The sequence below is a fragment of the Hippopotamus amphibius genome, chromosome 14, assembly GCF_030028045.1.
Source record: "Hippopotamus amphibius kiboko isolate mHipAmp2 chromosome 14, mHipAmp2.hap2, whole genome shotgun sequence".
Classification (NCBI taxonomy): Eukaryota; Metazoa; Chordata; class Mammalia; order Artiodactyla; family Hippopotamidae; genus Hippopotamus; species Hippopotamus amphibius.
Genome location: NC_080199.1, coordinates 79902383 through 79925327, shown reverse-complemented (window position 1 = coordinate 79925327; position 22945 = coordinate 79902383). Strand labels below are relative to the sequence as shown.

Below are 22945 nucleotides of genomic sequence, written 5' to 3'. Positions count from 1 at the left end.
CGTCTCTAACCTCTAACCTGGCTGCCGTTGTTGTTTATCCGTGTCCCTGAGCCCAGGTAGTGTCTGGAGTTTATGGACACAGATGATTAATAGTCTAGATCCTGGCTGTGGAGAATGTCTAATGCTTAATACTTTCTTTCAGTATTTGCCATTAAAAAAATTTTTTTTATTAAAAAAATTAACAAATTTTTAATTGAAATATAGTTGATTTACAGTGTTGCATTAGTTTCAGGTGTACAGCAAAGTAATTGTTTTATATATATATAAAAATATATCTACATTCTTTTTTTATTCTTTTATATTCTCTTCCATTATAGATTATTACAAGCTATTGAGTGTAGTTCTCTGTGCTGTACAGTAGGTCTTTGTTGGTTATCTGTTTTATATGTAGTAGTGTGTATATTTTAATCTCAAGCTCCTAATTTATCTCTGCCCCCTGGTTTTTCCCTTTAGTAACCATGAATTTGGGTTCTATATCTGTGAGTCTGTTTCTGTTTTGTAAATGAGTTCATTTGTATCTTTTTTTTTTAAGATCCCACATGTAAGGGATAGCATATGATATTTGTCTTTCTGTCTGTCTTACTTCACTTAGTGTGATAATCTCTAGATCCATCTATGTTGCTGCAGATGGCATTATTTCATTCGTTTTTATGGCTGAGTAATATTCCATTGTGTATATGTACCACATCTTCTTTATCCATTCTTCTGTCAATGGACATTTAGGTTGCTTCCATGTCCTGGCTATTGTAAATAGTCATTCATTGAACATTGGGGTGCGTGTATCTTTTCAAGTTATGGTTTTCTCCAGATATATGCCAAGGAGTGAGATTGCTGGATCATATGGTAACTCTATTTTTAGTTTTTTAAGGAACCTCCATGCTATTCTCCATAATGACTGCACCAAATACATTCCCACTGGAGGTTTCCCTTTCCTCCATACCCTCTCCAGCGTTTATTTGTAGATTTTTTAAAATTTATTTATTTATTGGCTGCATTGGGTCTTCTTTGCTGCACGCAGGCTTCTCTAGTTGGAGGCAGCGGGGGCTACTCTTCGTTTTGGTGTGTGGGCTTCTCTTGTTGCGGAGCATGGGCTCTAGGCACCTGGGCTTCAGTAGCTGTGACTCGCGGGCTCTAAAGCACAGGCTCAATAGTTGCGGCACACGGGTTTAGTTGCTCTGCAGCATGTGGGATCTTCCCAGACCAGGGCTCGAACCTGTGTCCCCTGCATTGGCAGGGGGATCCTTAACCACTGTGCCACCAGGGAAGCCCCTTTGTCTAATTGTAGTTTTGATTTGCATTTCTCTAATAATTAGTGATGTTGAGCATCTTTTCATGTGCCTTTTGGCCATCTGTATGCCTTCTTTAGAGAAATGTCTATTTAGATCTTCTGCCCATTTTTTGATTTTTGCTTTTGCTCTTGTTTTGATATTGAGACTGATCCTTTGTCGGTCACATCATTTCCAAATATTTTCTTCCGTCCTGTAGGTTGTCTTTTTTGTTTTGTTTATGATTTCCTTTTGCTGTATAAAAGCTTTTAAGTTTAATTAGATTCCATTTGTTTATTTTTGTTTTTATTTCCGTTACCCTAGGAGACTATTTTCCATTTTCTTGCATAGTTTTTTGACTTTTAGGGAAAGCAGCACACTTTCTGCAAGGAATAAGGATATAAATTTCTGTGTGCCAGAAGCTGTTACATGTGCTTTCAAAAGAGTTTGCAAAACAACCCATTTGCAGGTGATGAATATTTTAACTGTGTAATTTCCAAAGAAGTTAATTTAGAATGCTGTGAGACACCATAGTGTTTGTGTTTTTGTTTGTTTTTTTGGCTGCACTGCATGGCTTATGCAACTCAGTTCCCTGATCAGGGATTGAACCCTGGGACCATGGTAGTGAAAGCTCTGCGTCCTAACCACTGGACTGCCAGGGAACTCCAGAGATATCGTTTTAAATATTATTAATAGATTTTAATGGATACATTTAGAATACATTGTCATCTAAGAGAAATAAGTGATTTTTTTGCAAGGACTACTTAGAGGTGAGTCAAATCTAAGGGTCTGTTTTTAATTCTTTATCTAGTTAATTTTCTGTAGGATAATTAAAGTTATATGGTAATTATTCTTTGAGCTTGGCAGTGGCACGGGGATAGGACAGATAGGCATTTTTAAAAATTGGAACCAGGTTGTAAGTCACAGAACAGGTAGTTAAGAATCAACTTTTACAGATTGCTTATTGACCTTTCAATCTAGCAGCCTTTCTTTATATCTTTTTATAAAGCCTTTTAAAATCTTTTTTTAGGTAGGTAGCCATCCAAGCTTTCTGAAGGAGGTTCGAGATCACATGCAGGACTCTTTCTTAATGCAGCCTGAGGTAAGCTGGAGTGTGGCTGGGGTCAAGGACGCGACCTGATGTGCTGTGATACTGCCTTTACTGTGTGTCTGAAAAATCATGTACGTTTTGAAGTGTATTAACATTTATGAACTTAAAATATGTCAGATGATGATCATTTTCTTATTTTGTCTCTTAAGACAGACAGACTTTTTCATTTTACTAAATTTTACATGTGTTTTCTTGTGAGGCACTCATTCGCTTTCAGGTATTTGTTATTAAAAATTATTTTAAGATACAGATTTTTAACGTACAGTCCTTGACCACAGTGGGCAATTAAATATAGGATATAAAAGTTCTTCTCTTGTGCTTACCTGAAAGAGGGGAAAAAAAAAACCCTTTCTTTCAAAACATGTTTCCAAATCTATATTCCCATTAAGCCACGTGAATAAATTAGTACGTGAATAAATGTATACAATTAAGAATAATTGTAATTGTAGTACAGTGATCAAAATAAAGAATTTTGTGTTGATGTACTACTGCTGTTTGATTAACCTGTGGACCTTATTCAGATTGTGTGCATTAACGTCTGTTACAGCAAATTTGTATAGCATCCAGTCCTGGCTCATAAGCCATTGTTTAAAAAAAGCTTTTTTGAGTTTCTCCCTCTTCTTCTGAGACCCTAATTCCAGGTGTATTAGACTTCCTGCTCCTGTCCCACGGTCACGGTGGGTCTATTATTTACTGAGGTTTTTAAAATCTTGTTTTCCTTCTTGCTTCATTTTAGCGACTTTCTATTGTATCTTTAGTTTTACTAATCTTTTCTAATCAACTGTTAGTTCCACGTGGTGTATTTTTTGTCTCGGACTTTGTGTTTGGCACGTCTGGAGGTTCCATCTGGATCTTTTTTGTGGCCTCTATTCCTGGCCTCATTATGTTCATATTTCCCCCCCACGGGTTTCTTGAGTATATCAGCCTATTTATCATAGTAGCTCTTATCATAGTAGCTCTTTTAACCTCTCTGCCTGCTATTTTCATACCTGTCCTTTCTGTATAAAATTTCTATATAATGAGTTATGCAGTTGGCCACCTATATCCACAGGTTTTGCATCAGATTCAACAGACCAGGGATTGAAAATGTTGGGGGGTGCAGGGCAAAAAATTCCAGGAAATTACAAAAAACACAAATTTGCTGCACACTGCCAACTGTTACATAGCATTTACATTGTTTTAGGTAGTGTAAGTAATTGAGGGATGTGGGTATCTTAAAGAGATGTGCATAGCTTGTATTCAAATACTACACCATTTTATAGAAGGGACTTTGAGCTGGTCCCTGGTCTGTCTGGTCTTTTGTGACCTTGACAGTTTTGAACACTGCAGGACATTTTAGGCATGAGTACCTTGTAAGTGGTACAGCGTCCTCCGTGGTGCATCACACCAGGAGGCACGTGATGTCTGTGTTTCCCACTGTTGTACATTAATCGCTGCACACGGTCAAGGGAGTGCTGTCCAGTTTCTCCAGGGTAGTTACTATTTTTCCCTTGGTATTTAAGTTATTTCGAGGCGATGTGTTTTATACTACATAAATATCATGTTTCTCAGCAAAATTTTCACTATTTTTAGCATCTGTTGTCAATTAGAAAAGTTTTAAAAATTACGAAAATTGTATATATGTATTGAAAGGAAAATTGTAAACTATACAATAGTGAAGAAGAGTAAACCATGATGTGTAAGTTTTTTAAATCTCTGTTTCTCTGCTTGTGCATCATGTGCAGAGAGAATTTGAGTGTTATTGAATGAGTGAGGTATAAGGCTTACTTGAATTTATCTCTTAATCTTCACTTAGCATGAAAATTAGTGTAATATCATGTCATTGTTGAAGTTTTATCACTACCCCCTCTCCAGGGTTTTCCAACTATTTTTATGCTTTGGACTCCCTTGGTAACATGGTTAGATGGGTTCTCAGGATGCCGTTAAATGAATAAAATAAAACATCTGTGATTACAACTAGAACCAGTTATTCAAAAATATAGTTATCAAAATATTTTTAAAATATGTAAAAAATTTTGAAATGTGATGCATATACACTGTATGAATGCATTAAGTAGTGAGACACAGTGGCTAATAACCGCAGTGTGTGTTGAAGTGAGGTTGGGTGTCAGTGATATACTGAGCCACCTGCCAGAATGAGACAAAAAGTTGGGGATTTTAATTTTTGACAGTCACAGGTTCTGCTAAAAGTAATTAGGGTGTGAAAATTAGAATCATGTAATGGTTAATTTTGACATTCATGTAGAGTTGGTTAACATGAAAATGTAAGGCAGCTTTTTTTAATGACTAGACTGAAAGTGAACCCATTTACCAGAAATTCCCCATTACTTTTACCTTTTACCTCACTGGTGTTGTTTCAATCAGATCCACCCCATACCTTTTTTTTTAAGCTCTTTATCGGAATATAATTGCTTTACATCTTGTACCAGCTTATGAGGTACACCAAAGTGAATCAGCTGTATTTATACACATATCCCCTCCCTCCCGCGACTCCCCCCCACCCTCCCCGACCCCATATTTTTTTACTGAACTTATAAGTAGGTTTATTTCCCCCTGTGCATGAATGGGGAATATAATAATTGTGTATCTGCTCCACTTAATTTTGTTCCTTAAATCACTTGACGCATGTTTATAGGGTGCGTGAAATTTAAATGTGATTGTGTTGATTGCACAGGAAGCAGAAAGTGTGGCATGACAGTATATGTCTTTTTAACTGTTAGATGGGTCCTTTTGTTTGTTGAAGTAGTAGTGGCAGCTGTGAAAGTGGCTGTTAACGTGTTTTCAGTGTTAGTGATTCTGTCTTTCTCAGTGTCTTCACACAGTGCTATTTCTCAGTATGGACCAGTTGCTTAGCTTCTTGACCCAAGCTTACTTGACCCAAGTCAACTGGTCTGCGTTTTGTTGATGTGTCTTAAAACTTAGTGATTATTTAACCATTCTGGCTGTAAAGTCATTGTCAACTTGAAGGATATTTCTAGTAAGTTGAAAAATCTAGTGCACATTTGGAACGGATGGTAAAGGAATTCTTCATAGGTGCCGCAGCGTGGAGATCTCACACCCGCCTGCTGGGAGCCGCTTCATTTTTCTCTCTGTAGTTCTGCGATACAGTGGCATGTGTCGTGATATTTTTAGTATTCCTCACTTGTACTGTGCCGCCAATTTTAAACATTCTTTTATTTTTCATTGTCTTATTGTTGTTTTCTTTGATATGTCTTCCGATATAAAATTTAAATTAGGCCCCAGGAAAACGTTGTCATTCCAAACAAAACAACAGCCTTCTCCTCTATTGTCCTATAACTTTGGGAGAATCATAATTAGACTTAATAGATTTGCATTTATTCTAATTTTTTCTGTTAGCATTCTTTTGCTGCTGCTAAGTTTTTCTTCTTGGTTTTTCTTTTCTATTCTTTTTTTTTTCTTTCTTTTTTTTTTTGTGAGCCTATCAGAGATTTAAGAATGAGTTGGTTTCCACTTTGAAAAGTAAAACGTACAGCTTCCTTTAGGTGATATTTGCATAATTAAGGAACCAGCGTGACTATAACATGCATTCCTGGCATGTAAATAGCTATGTTCTCTTATACCTTTCCTGTTTATTGTTTGCTGAGAAAGTTTTTTTCTTCTTTTGATGTTGATGTTTTAGGCTAATGTTTTTGCCTTCAATTTATTTTATTTTCTCAGATCCTGTGGCATTTGTGAAATTTATCCATGTAGTTTACTCATTTTTGATTATTTTTGGCCTGATTGTCAGCTTTTCTAACACCTGTTACACATCCCCCCATGGGATGTGCTGAGCACGTCTTGTGCCATCGTGTTGTATTAGGTGGTGCTGGGTGTGAAGATGAGTGCGGTGATCTCAGCATCATGGGAAAAGATGGACACTCACGTCCCTTGTATACAGTGACCTGCACCTGCGAGTGCACAGGACTGACTGTGTGATTCCTTGACATCATGGACTGTGATGTTTGATTTAAGTGATTATGACAGTTCTGTTACCACTCAGGACAGAAATCAAATACAAGTTGCACTTAAAGGCTTGCCTTTACTTTTGTTTGATTTCTAATTGTGACTATCAAGTTATTTTTTAAATACAAACACACCAGTTCCTCTGAATTGTATTTTTGTAAGACTGTATTTCAGTCATATACTGCTTACGTCTAGTAATTTCCAGAGTGCACCTCCTTTGGCCTTTCCTCCTTTGGTCTTACCCATTCTCTGAATTACATCAGGATTGGCAGTATTTCACCTTTGGCACAATTGACTTTATTGTTACCTATTGACTTTAATAACCTATTAACTTTAATAACCAAAAGTCATTTTGAATGAAGTTTTTTTTAATTAAAAAAATGTAAAGGTTTATACATTTTATTTTGGTTGAATGAGATTTTAAATGTAATAGGTGGTAAATAGCTCACTGGAAAAAGTATTTAACATCTTCACATTATTCTACTGAAAGACTGTAGTCATTTGATTATTAGGACATATTTTGTAGATTCATTTAATTTCTTCTGTCGTATGACAAGGAAGTATGTTATCATTGAGAAAACACCGTGCCATTCTTAGATTTCCAGTTTCTACTTACCTGTGTGAAAGAATTCTGTATAACTAAATAATTGGGAAAGCCACTATTTTTGAAGGAGACTTAGCTCACGCTTTTCTTTGATCTTAATATAGCTGTATTGCAGTTAACACTTTGCGTCAGATGAAGACTTCTGACCCACTAAGCCTGATTAGAGATGAACAGAATTGTTTTGCAGACAGAAAAAGTATAATGAAAAATACAATAATTTTATCTAGTTAAACTCTTAATTTTCTTTTTATGTTTCAAATTTCAGAAATATGGAAAACTGACCACTTGCACTGGGTGCCGCGCGCAGTGCCGGTTTTTTGACATGACTCAGTGCATAGGCCCTAACGGGTACATGGAGCCCTACTGCTCGACCGCTTGCATGAACAGCCACAAGACGAAGCATGCAAAATCCCAAAGTAAGTTTCAGGTATTTGGAAAGTTAAAAACTTAATAATATTAACAATTTCTTAACGACTCTTTCTCCTCTGGCTTTCTTTTTTATTTATTGGCTGCGTTGGGTCTTTGTTGCTGCACATAGGCTTTCACTACTTGTGGCAAGCGGGGGCTACTCTTCATGGTGGTATGTGGGCTTCTCAATGCAGTGGCTTCTCTTGTTGCGGAGCACGGGCTCTAGATGCTTGGGCTGCGGCAGTTGTGACACGTGGGCTCAGTAGTTGTGGCTCATAGGCTCTAGAGTGCAGAGCTTATTAGTTGGGGCGCATGGCTTAGTTGCTCCGCGGCACGTGGGATCTTCCCGGACCAGGGATGGAACCCGTGTACCCTGCATTGGCAGGCGGATTCTTAACCACTGTGCCACCAGGGAAGTCCTCCTCTGACTTTCTTTTCATGCTCACTTTTAACTGCATAAATGGATTGTTTTTATTATCACACTAAACTTTCTTCCTGTGAACTTTTTTAATGGTTTTGATCATTTCTCTTAATTTTGAAATTGTTGATGAAGTTCTGTCCATGTCTGTGTTCTTAGATAAAATTGTTTCCCATCCAAAGGTTATCTACCACTGAGATTGTTTCATATATCCGTGTATGTTTTAGACATAGTATCAGACTTTTCTTTTATGACAGTATTTTTTTAAGGTGCAAATAATCTCAGAAATTTATAAAATAATAGTTTACTGAAAGTTTTGTTAATAAACTATTCTCAGAGGTTAAGATTTTTTTTAAGCTTTGATTATTTTATAAAAAATCAGATCTGTCCTTTTTCTCTCCTAGGTTTGGGAATTATTTGCCATTTTTGTAAGCGAAACTCTTTACCTCAGTATCAGGCCACAATGCCTGATGGAAAGCTATATAACTTTTGCAATTCCAGTTGTGTGGCTAAATTCCAGGTATGTTATTTATTTTGCTTAACTCTTCCAATAAAATACACATACAAAATGAACAGTGTAATATGCTTCATCTTTATTTAATGTGCTAATTTTTACATATTTTGTTGAGGGTCAGATTGGAGGATGGAGATTTCTGGAGTCACAGCAGATGTAGCTTGATCCACTCTCTACTTAGCACGGATACTCAATTGACTTCTTAATTGTTATTTATGATACAGACTTTGAAGGAAAATAAATTTTAGTTAGCCTTTAAGACAAAAGGGTAAGTGGTCTAGCCTGAGTTTATTCGGAAATAGCCAAGGAGGAGGCACCACAGACAAATCTGGGGAACAAAGGAGGAAAGGAGGGAGTTTGGGGGTGGTTTTGAGCCCAAGTTCGCTGGAGGAGGGCGAGGGCCCTGGGTTGGGGGCTGTTCACTCCTGGGTGTTGCTGGGCAAGGAGACCGTCTTCCTTCCTCGTGCTGGGGTCTGTGAAGTGAGCCGCCCAGGCTTCCTGGCTCCCCTCTGAAGAGGTTTTTCCTGACTCATTTTCACATAGTGTCGTTGAGCTCAGTGCCTGCGGTCCAGTATTTTCTTAGTAGATGGTTAGAGTAACATCAGACTTGTAAGGGGGATTCTGTTTTATGCTAAGTGCATGGAGGATGTAGGCATGTTTAGCCCGGAAGCAACAAGCATACACGTTTTCTTCGTGAGATTTGCCATGTGACGGGGAGATTGGACTTGTTCTGGTCGGCCCTTGTTTAATTCAAGATCAGCTTCAGGGAGACATTTTTCCATTTTGGTCAAGAAGAGCTCTCTGCCATAGTTGTCAGAGTTGGAGTGTGGATAGACTCAGAGGATAGGCCTGCTGGAAGTGTTGAGACTAAGCTGGTTGACCAGCAGGGCAGGGGAGTTTAGAGGAGATTCAGCATGTGTTAAGTGGTTTACCTGATGTGTGTGAAACTTCAGGGTAGTACTCAAAGGCTTCATGAGTTAATTTATCCAACAGTTCTACTGTGTTGCAGGCACTGTGCTATGGTTAATTTATTTAAACCGAAAATGTAGTCTTTTAAGTACATTGCAGTAGTTACTATAATATTTATTAGCATTTAAATTGAGGTAGTTTTGAATTCAGCCAGGTGAATGTAGTTTTTGTTAATAGTTATTTCCTCATATCTTCACCTGAGCTTAGGTGATAACCACGTTCAAGATTGTTAACCTTTGCTTTTGAAAGTTGGGATCGTGGCCATTGATACGTCCTGAGAGGGGTGACTTGTTGGTGACTGTTGACTTGTTGGTTCTTCTTAGAATAGAAATTAAGGACTGAGGGTTTATTAGGTGAGAAGAGGGCAGTGTCTTTGCTCCTTGTCAGATTTTTAACTTTCCTCCTTTTTGATGTTGGGTAAACTGAAATGCTATTGAACATGTTTTAACTGCTTTTTTCATTTACTTGAAGCTTATATTGCCCGTCATTTGATAAGAGCATTTGTGCAAGTACAGTGTATATTGTAAAGAAACAATTTGGACTGTTATTCCTGGCAGACACCCAAGAGAAGCCTGTGGGGCGGCCTCACTACTTTGTGAGTCTGCGCAAAAGTAATACTAAGTTGACAAACAGAAAAGCAGTATTTTTTATCTTAAAACAAGTCATAGATCTTGAACTTTTATGTCTTCATTAGATGCTTTTCCACTTGAAAGTAAGATTGTACGATAGTATTTCACTTGTTTTGAAAGGATAATTAACTTTAATGGACTTCAGTTTTTTTGGAAACACTAAGGGTAATGTTTCTGGGTTTTTTGTTTTTTTTTTTTTAATTCATTTACCTGGTAGTTATGGTCTTAAATCTATGTGTTTTATTTCTTTTCACAAATTTAAATTGTGTTGTACGATGTAGGTAAAGGTTTTAAAATAAAGGTTTTTTTCCTCCGTCCACTGCTGCCTCGAAAAATTTTGTATTAACTATTTCATATATTCAACAATTATATGTAATATGGATTAAAGAGTGATAATTAAATATCAGTGTACTCACCACTCAGGTTAGCAATTAGAACAAAACTTTTTTTTTGGGGGGGCCATGCCTTGTGGCTTGTGGGATCTTAGTTCCCTGGCCAGGGATGTCCCAAAACAAAACTTTTAAAGCCCATGTATACTTATATCTTCTTCTAGTCTGTAAATCGTTTTAACTTTTAAAAATGTAATAAAACTAAAATAAATTCGTGGTATCAATACCAGGCCATAACTCTTTTTCCCCCCAACTTTGTATTAAAAAATCAATTAAAAAAAAGTATAAAAAGGCTGTTTTTACGGATGGACTTGCAATGAAAATCATGGCTGTAATGCAACAGACCATTAGTAAGTTCACTGTTAGAGGCAGAACCAGGAGCTGGGTTCTGGGTTTGTTTACCAGTTCAGAACTTGGTGAACTGACCTCACTATCATATGCTTGTATTTTCTTAAAGAAAAAATCATAATTGAACTTTGGTTTTTTTCCTTTTCCATATTATTTTAAATAGTAGTAATCATGTGGTAAAAATGAACTTCAATTTCATGAAACTAACTTAGTATACTAGTATTTTTAAAAACAAAATTCAGAAATGTAATTTTATATGTTGAGGAAGTAAGTACCTAAGAAAGATGAGTACACTTTTCTGGACGTAGCTGATGTTTGATGGTCATCACAATAAAACTTCTGAAGTCTGCCTCAGGCTCTGTGTGTTTTGTGCTTGTTTTAGGCTCTGAGCATGCAGTCATCTCCCAACGGCCAGTTTGTAGCTCCAAGTGATATTCAGTTGAAGTGCAACTATTGCAAAAATTCCTTTTGTTCAAAGCCAGAAATCCTGGAATGGGAGGCAAGTCATATTTTGCTATGTATGTTATCTCGTGCTGAAATGAAAGTCAGGTACCATAACTGTGGCATTTCCACTTGAGGACTTCTTAGTGGATAAGGATTAGTTTTTCAGATTTTGTGATGATTGGATTATTTGCTTTTTTTATGTGGGAGTAGCACCAAAAAAGGATCTGTTTCTTTCTAGGTGAAACAAAAAGTTATTGAAGTCATATTCACTATATATTATGTTCATAACAGTGTACAGAATGTCACTTTGTTTAGTCACATACCTGGAATGTCTTCTGTTTGTGCAGTGTTGTTCCCATCTCTCTCCCCAACCCCCATCTTTATAAGTATTGTCTGTGAGCTGTAGTATCTTGTATTGCCTTATGTTTACCATGTTGACATTTAACAGTTTATAATTGTGTTTTGATAAAAGAATCCTAATATAAATTTTAGTTTCCCTTTCTCATCACTCTTGCCTTTACCAGTTTATTAATTTACTTTGCCACATCTTTTTGCCATAGCAGAAACTGAGCATTAATGTTTGCTTCAATAAGGGGGTAGTAACGAATGGATGGAGGGAGGGAGGGAGGGAAGAAGGATGGGACAGGCTGGCTCTGGCTGGATGCTGCTTCTTGAGCAGTGTTCCCCTTCAGCCATTCTTTCTTTCCATGTTTTTGAGGGCATGGTGCGTGTAATAAAATGGTGCACAAGATGTAGTACTAACAGCTGCTCTTCAGCCAAAGTTATTACTGGCTCTTGGCCAAGTCCCTCAGTATCTGAGTCTTAGGCAGAAGGTGATCCCCAGAACTGGACTACATGATTTCTAAAGTACTTTTGGAAATCTGAAATTTTATTATTTAGTTCCTAGAAAATTTTTTAGGTCTGTTACTTTGTTTGGTGCTGTCTCAAGAGCATTTAAACCCGTCATTCTCTGAGACTGTTGTCAGTACCCACTGAGGATGTTTAGTGACGGTTGCCCTCTAAGTCACAGCGGGAAGGATGCTGGAGGCCCAGCTGGAGGGAATAAAGGGGCGACTGGGGAATGAGGAGAGAGGTCCAGAGGTGAGCACAGAGAAGAGTGTTGCACAGGGGTGGGGGCGGCACAGACCGGGCCCTGGCAGTGCTGGCTGCAGCGGGTCCTCACGCCCGGCCCCAGGCTGGCACTGCCCTGCTCCTGTGTTCTCGGCGTGTTGCTCTTGTGTCTGTGAGGCTGAGTGTTGAGATGAGTGGAGAAGCACCGTGGAGATGAGCGAGGCTGACCCCTGGGGCCTCCGCTTCTCGGTCCACAGTTGGCAGTTGTGGCTTCTTGGCCGCGGTTTCCCTCTTGTAAGCCGCACATCCCCCGTGGGCAGCTCTCCGCTGGTCTTACTACACGTGGCTTCTGAGACCTTCACCTTCTTTACCTTGCTCTGCAGAGAGCTCTGTGGAGCGTTAGGTACCTGGTTTAGACCTCATCTCTGTGCTCTAGAATGAGAGGGGGAAGGCTGCCGCCCTGTCACTTCTAACGTACTCCTGGCTGGCTGGATGTTTGGGAAGTAGCTCTGGCTCTTCTGGGTTTGGGGCCAGGAGAAATAACTAATTGCTGACCTCGCCCTGCTGAAGGGAGCTCCTCCGTCTCACTGTGTGCTGGCCGCGATGGAGCACCTTCCCCCTAAAGGGTCTGTCGCTGGCAAGCTGGGGCAGGAATGCAGTCGAGCCTGTTTGACTGCATCTTTTTGAGTGCAAATGATATGATTGTCACAGTTCTTATCTTTTTGTAGCTTACCCGTGTTGCACCTTCCATGTTTTCTTCCCATTTTTCCAGTTCTGTTAGCAGCACCAGACTGCCATCTTGTCTGAGTGTTACTTATACTTTTATTCTGTTACTGAGTAATTTTAGGGTAGTTAATGGTTAACTACTGAATTTTGTGGAGCTGTGTGTAAATGTAGCAGTGAATTAGTTAAACTGGGTGTCTGTGGCCTGTGGGAAATACATTGCTAAGGATTATAACATTAAGTAGGTAAATGCTTTAACTTTGTTTCTGTGAAAGTGGCTTGTTTATTTCTTAAACTTGTTCTTGAGGTGGATGTCATATACTTACCAAGGTTCCCATTGTGCATTTAGAACAAAGTGCATCAGTTCTGCAGCAAAACTTGTTCAGATGACTATAAGAAGCTGCATTGCATAGTTACATATTGCGAATACTGTCAAGAGGAGAAGACTCTTCATGAAACAGTAAATTTCTCTGGCGTTAAGAGACCTTTCTGTAGTGAAGGCAAGTGTATATACAGTGTTGTTCATAACTTTCATTAATATTTAATGTTAATTTTTTGCCAAAATATTTTCAAAATATATAACTACATATGTCCAGAGTAGTGGTACAATTTTAGTGTAGCTGAACAAAAAAATTGAATTCGCTTTTCTGTTACTTTATATATGTTTATAGACCTCTGGGCCTCAGAGTATTTTATCTCTAAGAATTTGGTTACATATGTTTCCATTAGAAGGAAGTTCTGAGAATAAAATAAAAGGATTATCTTACCATGTCATTTCTAAACAGACAAATTGTGATCTGCAAGTTGATTTTCCCGGTGGATTAGAATTATTTTCCGTTGCCTCCATTCCCTGCCCGGTTTGCCGCCTCGTCCACTGAGGTGTTCAGTACCCCAGAGAGAACGTCACATGTGGCATTACCACTGTCAGAAAAGACTTTTAGATTTTCAGTTTGGGAGCCCAGGCTCTTGTAGCAGGACACTCGGGAATTCTCTTTCCTCCCATTTACACTTTTTGCTGCTCTGCTGTCAGGCGGCAGATTATAAAAATAAACTCCGCTTCTCATCCTAACTCTCCAGAGACAGGGACCAGGGATGTGGCTGTGGATTTGGGGCTCTTATTATTTTTACTTTCCCCCAGACATCCCATTCTTGCTCTGTGCGGCGCTCGCCTTCTATACTAGGCACTAGGCCCTGGAGGCCCAGCTTTCCCACCTGCTATCCTCATCTGTTGTTTTCCGTGTTTTTTTTTTTCCCCCTCCTTCCTGGATCCATTTTTTCTATAGATTCTACTGCTAGTTAGAGGCAAGAAAAAGATTGGGAAATCCTAAATGCAGTAGGGAATGGCAGCCGTTTCAAAAGAGCACTCGTCCATCCAGCACGTGTCTCCGTTTGTACTGAGGCAGCTCACACCTGAGGCGTGTTTGCAAGAGGCTGCTGCTTACAGCACCGCTCCCGGTCACGCGGCTTCAGGCCCCTGAGATGAAAAGCAACCACGGTTCCTGTGAAGGTCGTAGCTATAGTGCAGAGTGACACACGTTTCATTGAAAGATTGATTCTGAATTAATGTAACTCTTCTAGCTGAGTTTTTGTGCGTTGACAGTCTCAGGGATTCCTGAGTTGGAGCGTGTTAGTGCTGAGGTAACACACGTCAGGGATCTCTCACTGCTTGGATTATATGGATTTTACTAAAATGAAAGACAAGTAGCAACAAATAGATAATTGACACTGAAGGACATAATTTTCAATTGGAGGGACTTAAACTTTGGTTGGGCAATAAAAGTTTAGAAAGGATGTGTATTTTTCTCCTGTTTAATAATATATGTTGTGCTTTCTCTAACTGCACCTGGTTCTCTGCTGGAACCTGTCAGAAATAACAAAAACATGTAATACCTGGTACTACCATCAAAACCTAGTTAGAAAGATAAAGCTAATAAAGGTAAAATATTAAACGTGTTTTAAGGTAATAGTTCAAAGTATCAGAAAAGAAGTCATAAGGACAGTTCATAAGTAATTGCCAAATAAATTACATAGGAGACAGTTGCATTCCGCATTAAAGGACGGGTCGGATTCTGGTAGATACACAAGTGGAAGGTCATTCCCAAGGGTGGCAGTGTGAGTAGGCGTGGGAAGATTATTCAATCCTTGTAGAGGTATCATAGGGAACAAGTAAGATTTAAATGTAAGAACAGTTAAAATAATGCATTTATGTACTAGGCAACGGGAGTGTTTTAACAAAAGAAGGAATAACAGAATGGTTTTTTTGGACAAGTCATTAAACCAGTTTTATTTCCTTGACGGTCCTTTAGGGTGACAGAGTCGGTTAAGGCTAGAGAATTTAACCAAGATGCCTACTTAGCTGAATGCATCTTGAAGTTTGCTTAGAGCCTGTCAACAGTCTCCACATTTCATTTCTCTCAAATACCTGTTTATGGTGTTTATAATAGGTACGCAGGATTCTATTTACACAGAGCAGGTATGACAGATGTGAGGCGTTACTAGATTTGAAAGTCTTAGAACATTAACTTTTTGAACCCACACGATATCTAATGTAATATTCCATGTTCTCTTCCAGTTTTCACAGGCTGGTGTTGATCACAGTAGATTTCACAGTTTGATCAAGAGAGAAAGAGGACTTTATATGTGCATTTATAAACACCTTCTAAAGCCAATGATCTGTTTGACCTGTAAGCGCTTTCTTACCTCAAAAATCAGTTTTTGTTTTAATAATAAAACCTTATATTTTTCAGGCTGCAAACTGTTGTACAAACAGGATTTTGCAAGGCGTTTAGGATTGAGGTGTGTGACTTGCAACTACTGCTCTCAGCTGTGTAAGAAGGGGGCGACCAAGGAGCTGGACGGTGTGGTGAGGGACTTCTGCAGCGAGGACTGCTGCCGGCGCTTCCAGGACTGGTACTACAAGGCAAGTACCGCGGCCTCGGGAGCCCAGACTAGGCTGTGTCTTGCTTCCACCAGTGTCGTTTAACTGAATGGATTATTTGTCTTAAGATTTGTTGCCGAGACCAGCTCGGCGACTCGAGGTGAGTGACGGGTGCCGCAAGCTTGAAGAAGACACAGACACAGACTGAAGAGAAAGATGGGACCGGGGGGCTCAAGACCTCTTGGATCAAGAGCCCTGCTGACTCATCCCAGGCTGCTTTTATTGAGTTCGTGGGCTAACATTCTCAGGTTACACTCATAAACAATCAAAGGCCTCACATGACTGAGGCAATTATCTTTGTTTACTTCCTGGGTCCGAGTTGAGCAGGTGTGGATCTGAGCTGGGGGTGGAGAGCAAAACAGCCCTGGGGGCAGGAGACCTCTCTCAGATATTGGGGGTCTGTGCCCCACCCGTGTTGGCCCCTCTGCGACTGTGCCTGTCTTAGGTTGTTCCTCCCTTGAGGAATCTTACCCGTCTCTGGCTAACCAGTCATCCTCTAGGGCCAAACACGGTGATATAAGGAAGGTTCTATGCACCACCCCTGTTGGCCCCTCTGCGGCTGTGCCTGTCTTAGGTTGTTCCTCCTCTGAGGAATCTTACCCGTCTTTGGCTAACCAGCCATCCCTCAGGACCAAACAGGGTGATATTAGTCTCCATGCCCCGCACTCTCAGCTCCTCCACTGCTCAAGCAGGACATTCTGAATCCCATCGCTCGGCCCACATACTTCAACACTTTCAATGCTTCAAAAAGGTTCCAGAATGTCTTCCCACAATTTGTATGTCCTTATTTCACTAAATAGGAATATTTTTGATGAGTACCTTATCAGTTATGAACATCGCCAGGTAATTGTTTTGGATACTTAGGGTATGTTTTAAACTCCCCCCACCCCCTTTAACTGTGGATGTTTTGGAGAGTTTCCAATGGAAAGGACACTATAGATAAACAGAGACTGGAAGCAGTTACCCTGAGGTTGTGAATGTGTGTGTGTCTTAGTAAAATCTACTTCTCAAAAAGTAGAAGAGAAGCCCTTTTTGGTCCATTGCTTTGGTTTCTTTTTAGATAAGGAAATGAGTATAAATTTGGGCTTTATTTAGTCAGATACTACCCCAGAAAAAGCATCTTTTACTACTTGATGGTAAACCATCTCAACGCTAAAGCTTCACTATGGATACAATTCTAAAGCATGTGAGGCTAGATAGCATTATAACTGCAAATTTGTGAAGTGCTACTAAAGAAACAAACAGTAAAATGGTTGAAATATGTAGAATATTATTTAGTTCACTTAATGAAAGTGATTAGTGTTAGAATGATAGGAGAATTGTAGGAATTTTTGGTGTAGTTCTTGAATATCTATAGCTCGACGTAACAAACATCTTTTACATAAAAAGAGGAACAAGATGCTTTCCAAGTTGTTATAGGCTAAGATTTTGCTGCACTTTTAAAGTTACTTCACTGTTTTACTGTTGCTTCTATTTTAAGCCTTGGAATGAAGGTTCACATTTTAGAAACACACAGAACAAATACTGAGACATGTGAGCCTGCAGCCCTTTCCATCTGAACCAGCACCTTGTTGTCACAGACAGATGAGAAACCAGTCAGAAAATGTTACTTTAATAGCTCTAAATGCTCAGTTTCAGTTTAGCACACACACAGACGTTTCCTTCACTGTTTAGGAGGTTTTATTTTTAAAAATTGGTTTTGGATAATCTCAAAACAGTGAAGTTATTCGTGGGCACGAATGTGGAAACTCCCTTTTATTCTTTCTGTCATCCTTTTCATCATTTGTTTTATTGTTTGAGACGAAAGTTGTTACCACGTGCTATTGAGGATTTCCCTGTCATTATTTTATTATACAAATTTCTGCCGAACTGTATAATTGTGAATTCAAAACTTCAATTTTTTTCAAATACTCTTTCTTGGGGGTTATTGTTTTTTGTTCACAGCACATGGACTGTATTTCTCTGTTTGGCTTCTTTCTTTGATTCTCCCTGTTCTCTTTTTTCTTTTTTGGGAAGCAGAGATGTGTTCTTTGGCAAAAGACCAAATTATTCAAGATGTTGCCATTTGTTCCAGTTTCCTATTTAAAGGATAATTGTAGCTAATATTTTTATATGTTCAATGATGAAATTTCAGTGAGGCACTGCACTTCAGAAAGTTAGTTAAATAACTAGTGACAGTTACCTGTTTGTTTAATGTCAGTATTCTATACATTAAACACATTTTTATTATTCCTTGTCTTAAACCCAACAAATCCTTGTATAATATAAACAATAGCATTACTGCAAGCTGTGCGGTGGCACAGGACAGGGATTTCATAACACAGACCCCAGTGACGGCTCTCCGGGCTGGCAGCGGCCCTGTGGAGGCAGCCAGGCCTCTCGCTTTCTCACGCGTCCCCAGCATGTGGTCATCCTGAACAGGTGTTACTTTGAGTCCCAGCCACACGAGACTATTCCCTGACCTTCTTTCCCCTTCTACTCTTTAAATGTAAGAACTCAAAGTTTTAGGTTTTAGTTCATTAAAAAATGTGACTCATAATCCACAAAAAGTGCCTCATCAGGGAACGTTCACAGACCCGAGAGCAGTCCGCCGGTGCCGCCTGCGCAGAGGAGCCAGCATCCGCCTGGACCTGCGCTTGTCTGTGCGCTTCAGTTTGAGAGACTGCCTGGAGTACAAACAGCTTTACATCTTTGTTTATTTAAATTTAAATGTTTAATCTTATGTTTAAAAAATTTCGGCCTATGTTTAACTTGACGAGACATTTTAAATAATCTTTTTCAGGTCTATATAAAGGTTTGCTTTAAGATTTAAAATAGAGGTTAACTAAATACTGTCTCTTCGAAATTAGCATACAAAAGCCATTGAAATCATGCAAGCAAAAAATGTTGAGAATAAAGCTGATGTTTTTTTATTCTCCCAGAAAACTCTTTAGAAGGAAGTAGGTTTTACTTTTCCTCAAAGTAAATGTTTCCAGGCATAGTGTGAAACCAGGTGGGAGGATAGTTCTTTTCATTTCTGTAAATTTAAATGTTTTGGAGAAAGAGGATCTAGTATTGCAGTGGAATAGTAGCTAGGTGTTGATGCAGTGAAGATAGTTCAGAAGTCCCGCTGTTTCTCAAGAAGACTTTCATATACTTCTTAATAGAAGTAATAAGCTTTTCTTAAACTTTGTTCAAATTACAGTTTTTTAATACAGACTTTGATTTGTTTTAAAAACTAGTAGTGAAGGGTGGCAGTGTTACATTCTTCAATGCGAATGCCCTAACAGTTAAACAGCAATGACTTTGGGCTGTAATCAAATTAATACTTATATTTTAATAAGTCTTAGTTATAAAAGGATAGCTGGATGGAAAATATTTTGCGGCTTCTATGTTTTTCTTTTTTGTCTATAAACTGCCAGAAATATTGATTTAAAAAAAATCACTCATTGTTTTTGGCATTAAGTTTAGACAGGAAATACCTAATATTCTTGCTTTGAATGTGCCTTTGGGTAACTGAAGAATTCTTGTCACTTGAGTGCTTCGTAGAGTACCCAGTGCCTGATCTTTTATTACTGCATTCTTTTTTTAAATAAATGAGTATAAAATCCTGTTTCATTTGCATTCATGGTTAGCCCTTGCAAAATTAGGTCTGATTGGTGAAGAGGGGAATGAGGGGATGAAAGGTTACAAGGAAGTGTGTATATCAACCCAGACTGTCTGAGAAAGGTAAGGGGCTGTGTTGGTGTGGGTCCAGTGACCTCTCCTCAGTTATTGAAGAGGAGGCTCCTGGATTAGCTGAGAGGCTGGATTAAGGTTTGTGAGCTAAGAGTTTAGTTAGTATCTGCTTATTATTTAGATTGTTTGAATCAGTAACTGTTTGTTTTTTTTTCCCCTCAAAATATCTACAACCCTGATTTTCAGTAGTGGCAGGAAAACCGCGAAGTGCACGATGATACAGTGTTAAACCAGAAACACGGGTCACTGGTCGGTTCTTATGCTGTAGGAGTGTTAAGCTTTCCTAAGAGTTCTGTCTTCTGAGTGGGAGGCAGTGGTATTGATAAGGAGTGATGGTCATCAGTGAGGTTTTCCATTTAGCCTGGTTCCAAACACTTCACCAGGAGTTTGTACAAGTGGCTGTAAAAGGGGGGAAAAAAAGCCAGAAACCAAGAGGTTCACAACCTCTAAAATTTTGATTATGGTCTTAAACTTGGAGTTAGTATTGAGTTCTGATATTATCCTTTATCCTGAAAAGACACATATTTTGTTTCCATTTGCAAATTAGCATTAATCTCGCTCCTTTTTTTTTTTTTTTTTTTGATAGAAATCATCTAAATTTGTTTTGGACTTTCTGGAAGAAAGGAGCGTAAAGTGTTGTTAGGACAAAATTCCAAATATCTCTAATTATAAAATAATGAAATGATTTCATTGTTCAGATTCTCTGCTTGGCTGTAGGCTCTAGGCCTACGAAGTTATTGTGTAAGTGGAAATATTACCATATACAAAGAGTGAGCACAGTACTTTGTGTACAGATACACATTGTATACAGATTGATTTGGGTTTTAGATGTTACATTGAGAACCTTCTTGCAGCATTTTACACCTGTTGGGATTTTTATTTCTACTTATTCATATTAACTCATTTTGTTTTTCCATTGTCTTTTTTGTAACTTGGTGCACTGAATAAAGCCTCGGTTTTGACTTGGATTGTCTGCTTTGAGTCCTGCTGCACTGCAGCATTTGGCGCTAAGAAGTAACTTACTGTATCAGGACTTTAGTTTCCCTCCCTGTTGTGCGGCTTGCAGAGTGGAGAGGGCAGCCTGGCCTTTGTTTTCAGGTTCTCATCTTCATTTGTGCTGTGTTCTTGACTGTTTAGACTCAGTTCCTCCCGTGCTGCTTTGGCTTTTCTTTGAGTATAAAGTATAAAAAGGAAAAAATCCCAGAAACCTAGAGCACTTCAATGATTATTGTAAAGAACAATCTTTGCTGGTGAGAGCCTTATGTAGGGACTTTTTTTTTTATCATTGAGTAAACTAGGACCTGGTTGATAGTAAGTGCTAATGTTATTGAGATTACCATGTTATATTACCAGCAGTATAACATTTAAGCTCACAAGTTTTTGGACAAGAGATGTGATATTGGCATCACTTAATAGTCATAATTTACACTGCAAATCTTCATTCATTTAACATTTATTCAGCAGGAGAAATACCTGACCTGGAGAAATAAAGAGCTCGTGTTCTAACCTTGGGGTATGTTTGTTATATAAGACCTGTTTACCCACACAGTGCTTTGTTCATGTTGTAGTGTTTATTCACGGGACTCCTGTGGAGACGTAACAAACCCACAGTGTAAAACTAGGTGGTTTAGAGCAGTGAGGGAAAACTACAGGGAAGGTGACTGTTACCAACTACCAAGTTCTTAATATTCATTGTTTTGTCAAAACTTCTAAGTTGGTGGCTAAACTACAGGGCAATTTAAAAAATTACAGTAATTTATTTCTGCTGTAACTAGATAAAAAACTTAATTATGAAAAGTACTGTATTTGAAATTATTTATACCTTTTGGTTCACTCATTGATCAAGATGGTAGTGAAAATGGATAAAATCTGGGGAAAATGGAATCTCTCAAAAATCTGTCCCTAGATTAATTGATTCACTGTCATAAAGTATAACTTTTTTTTTTTTTTTTTTTTTGGCACACGGGCTTAGTTGCTCCGTGGCATGTGGGATCTTCCTGGAGCAGGGATCGAACCTGTGTCCCCTGCATTGGCAGGCGGATTCTTAACCACTGCGCCACCTAGGAAGCCCAATAAAGTATAACTTTTTAATGTATGAATTTTAGTTGGTTTTATTTTGCATATTAAGTTATAGACTAGTTAGGGCTGATTGTTTTCTTAGATGTAGTTCAAATTTGTGATCTTAAAATATAATTATTTTTTAATTAATTAAACATTGAGTGTTTTAAAACATGAACTTGAAATTCTTGTTATTAAAACATTATATTTATTAAAGCCCTTTAAATTTATTAAACTATTGAAACAAAACATTTCAAATTAACATCCATGATTTTCTCAGTGTAAGAGCTGGCTTCAAAGTTATTCTGGTCTGTACAGGTGTATAAATTGGTCTATTATGAACTCATTTGAACCTGGGAAATCTGTTCATTAATTACAGATTTTCAGTGTCGTATGATTGTGGGGGACTTCGACCAGTATATCATTATGGCTCTCAAAATTATTTTGTAATATTAAAATACGTTGTACCAATTTGGTCTACCACTCTTCACTTTTTGGGGTTACCCTGTCTTTGTAATGCTGGTCTTTGACTTCTGGTAAGTATAGAAAGGGATCTTCACAATTAGGTGAATTGCTACTTTTTAAACTTTTGTGGATTTTACTGTATGTTTATGATTTTTGTTACAATTTTATTTTTTCATCAGACCTTATTTTATCACATTTGGCAATAATCACTGAAATGTCTAGAAATCTTGTAAAATATGTGTCTGACTTTTTAAACCTTCTAAGGGGAACTGTCTGCCCCTTCCTTTTTTCATCAAGGCCGCGCGGTGTGACTGCTGTAAATCTCAGGGGACCCTGAGGGAGCGAGTGCAGTGGCGAGGGGAGATGAAGCACTTCTGCGACCAACACTGCTTGCTGCGCTTCTACTGCCAGCAGAATGAGCCCAACATGACGACCCAGAAGGGGCCTGAGAATTTGCATTATGGTGCGTGGTTGTTTGGTGGTAACTTGAAAACCCGTAGTGCAGCCTGTAGTCTTGTAGGTCTGGGTTCGAGGTAATGATCAGGAACAGCTGTTTTTGGAGATAATTTAACAGCAACTTCCATAGTTTCCCTGGGATGGAAGTGCCTTCAATGATGTTTCTGTAGATGTACTGCTTTTTGTTTTATTCTCTTAAAAATCGAACGCTAGTTGAAAAATATAGAGGCTAGTTGAGGGTAGAGAGAAGCTAAACAGAATTATAACAAAAATTATTTAAAAAATTCACCTGCCTATCATGTGTCTCTTGCAATTTTAAATGAAAACGATTTTTAGCAAATTGTGTGTGCTGGGGGTGGATAGGAGAAACAACAGGAACCCACAGGAGTTAAGTCTGAGAACACAGCGTTGCTCGCAGTGGAGCACAAAATGGGGAAAGAGTTCATTCCATTTCT

The 22945-nt window shown here is 38.6% G+C and overlaps 1 protein-coding gene across 4 annotated transcripts in view; it reads left to right on the top strand.

Moving 5' to 3' along the window:
* Nucleotides 1-22945, top strand: part of ZMYM2 (zinc finger MYM-type containing 2) — a 96320-nt gene that overhangs the window by 50778 nt on the left and 22597 nt on the right. For 3 of the 4 annotated variants that reach the window (XR_009048945.1, XM_057707012.1, XM_057707014.1), the window contains 7 exons: nucleotides 2296-2367; nucleotides 7209-7359; nucleotides 8174-8289; nucleotides 11001-11117; nucleotides 13206-13356; nucleotides 15604-15776; nucleotides 22332-22497. Coding sequence is in view for 3 of the 4 variants with exons in the window: in XM_057707012.1 (XP_057562995.1) it covers nucleotides 2296-2367; nucleotides 7209-7359; nucleotides 8174-8289; nucleotides 11001-11117; nucleotides 13206-13356; nucleotides 15604-15776; nucleotides 22332-22497 (946 nt within the window). In the remaining variant the exon portion in view is untranslated. The remainder of the gene's footprint in view (nucleotides 1-2295; nucleotides 2368-7208; nucleotides 7360-8173; nucleotides 8290-11000; nucleotides 11118-13205; nucleotides 13357-15603; nucleotides 15777-22331; nucleotides 22498-22945) is intronic. The other variant, XM_057707013.1, reaches the window with a different exon arrangement.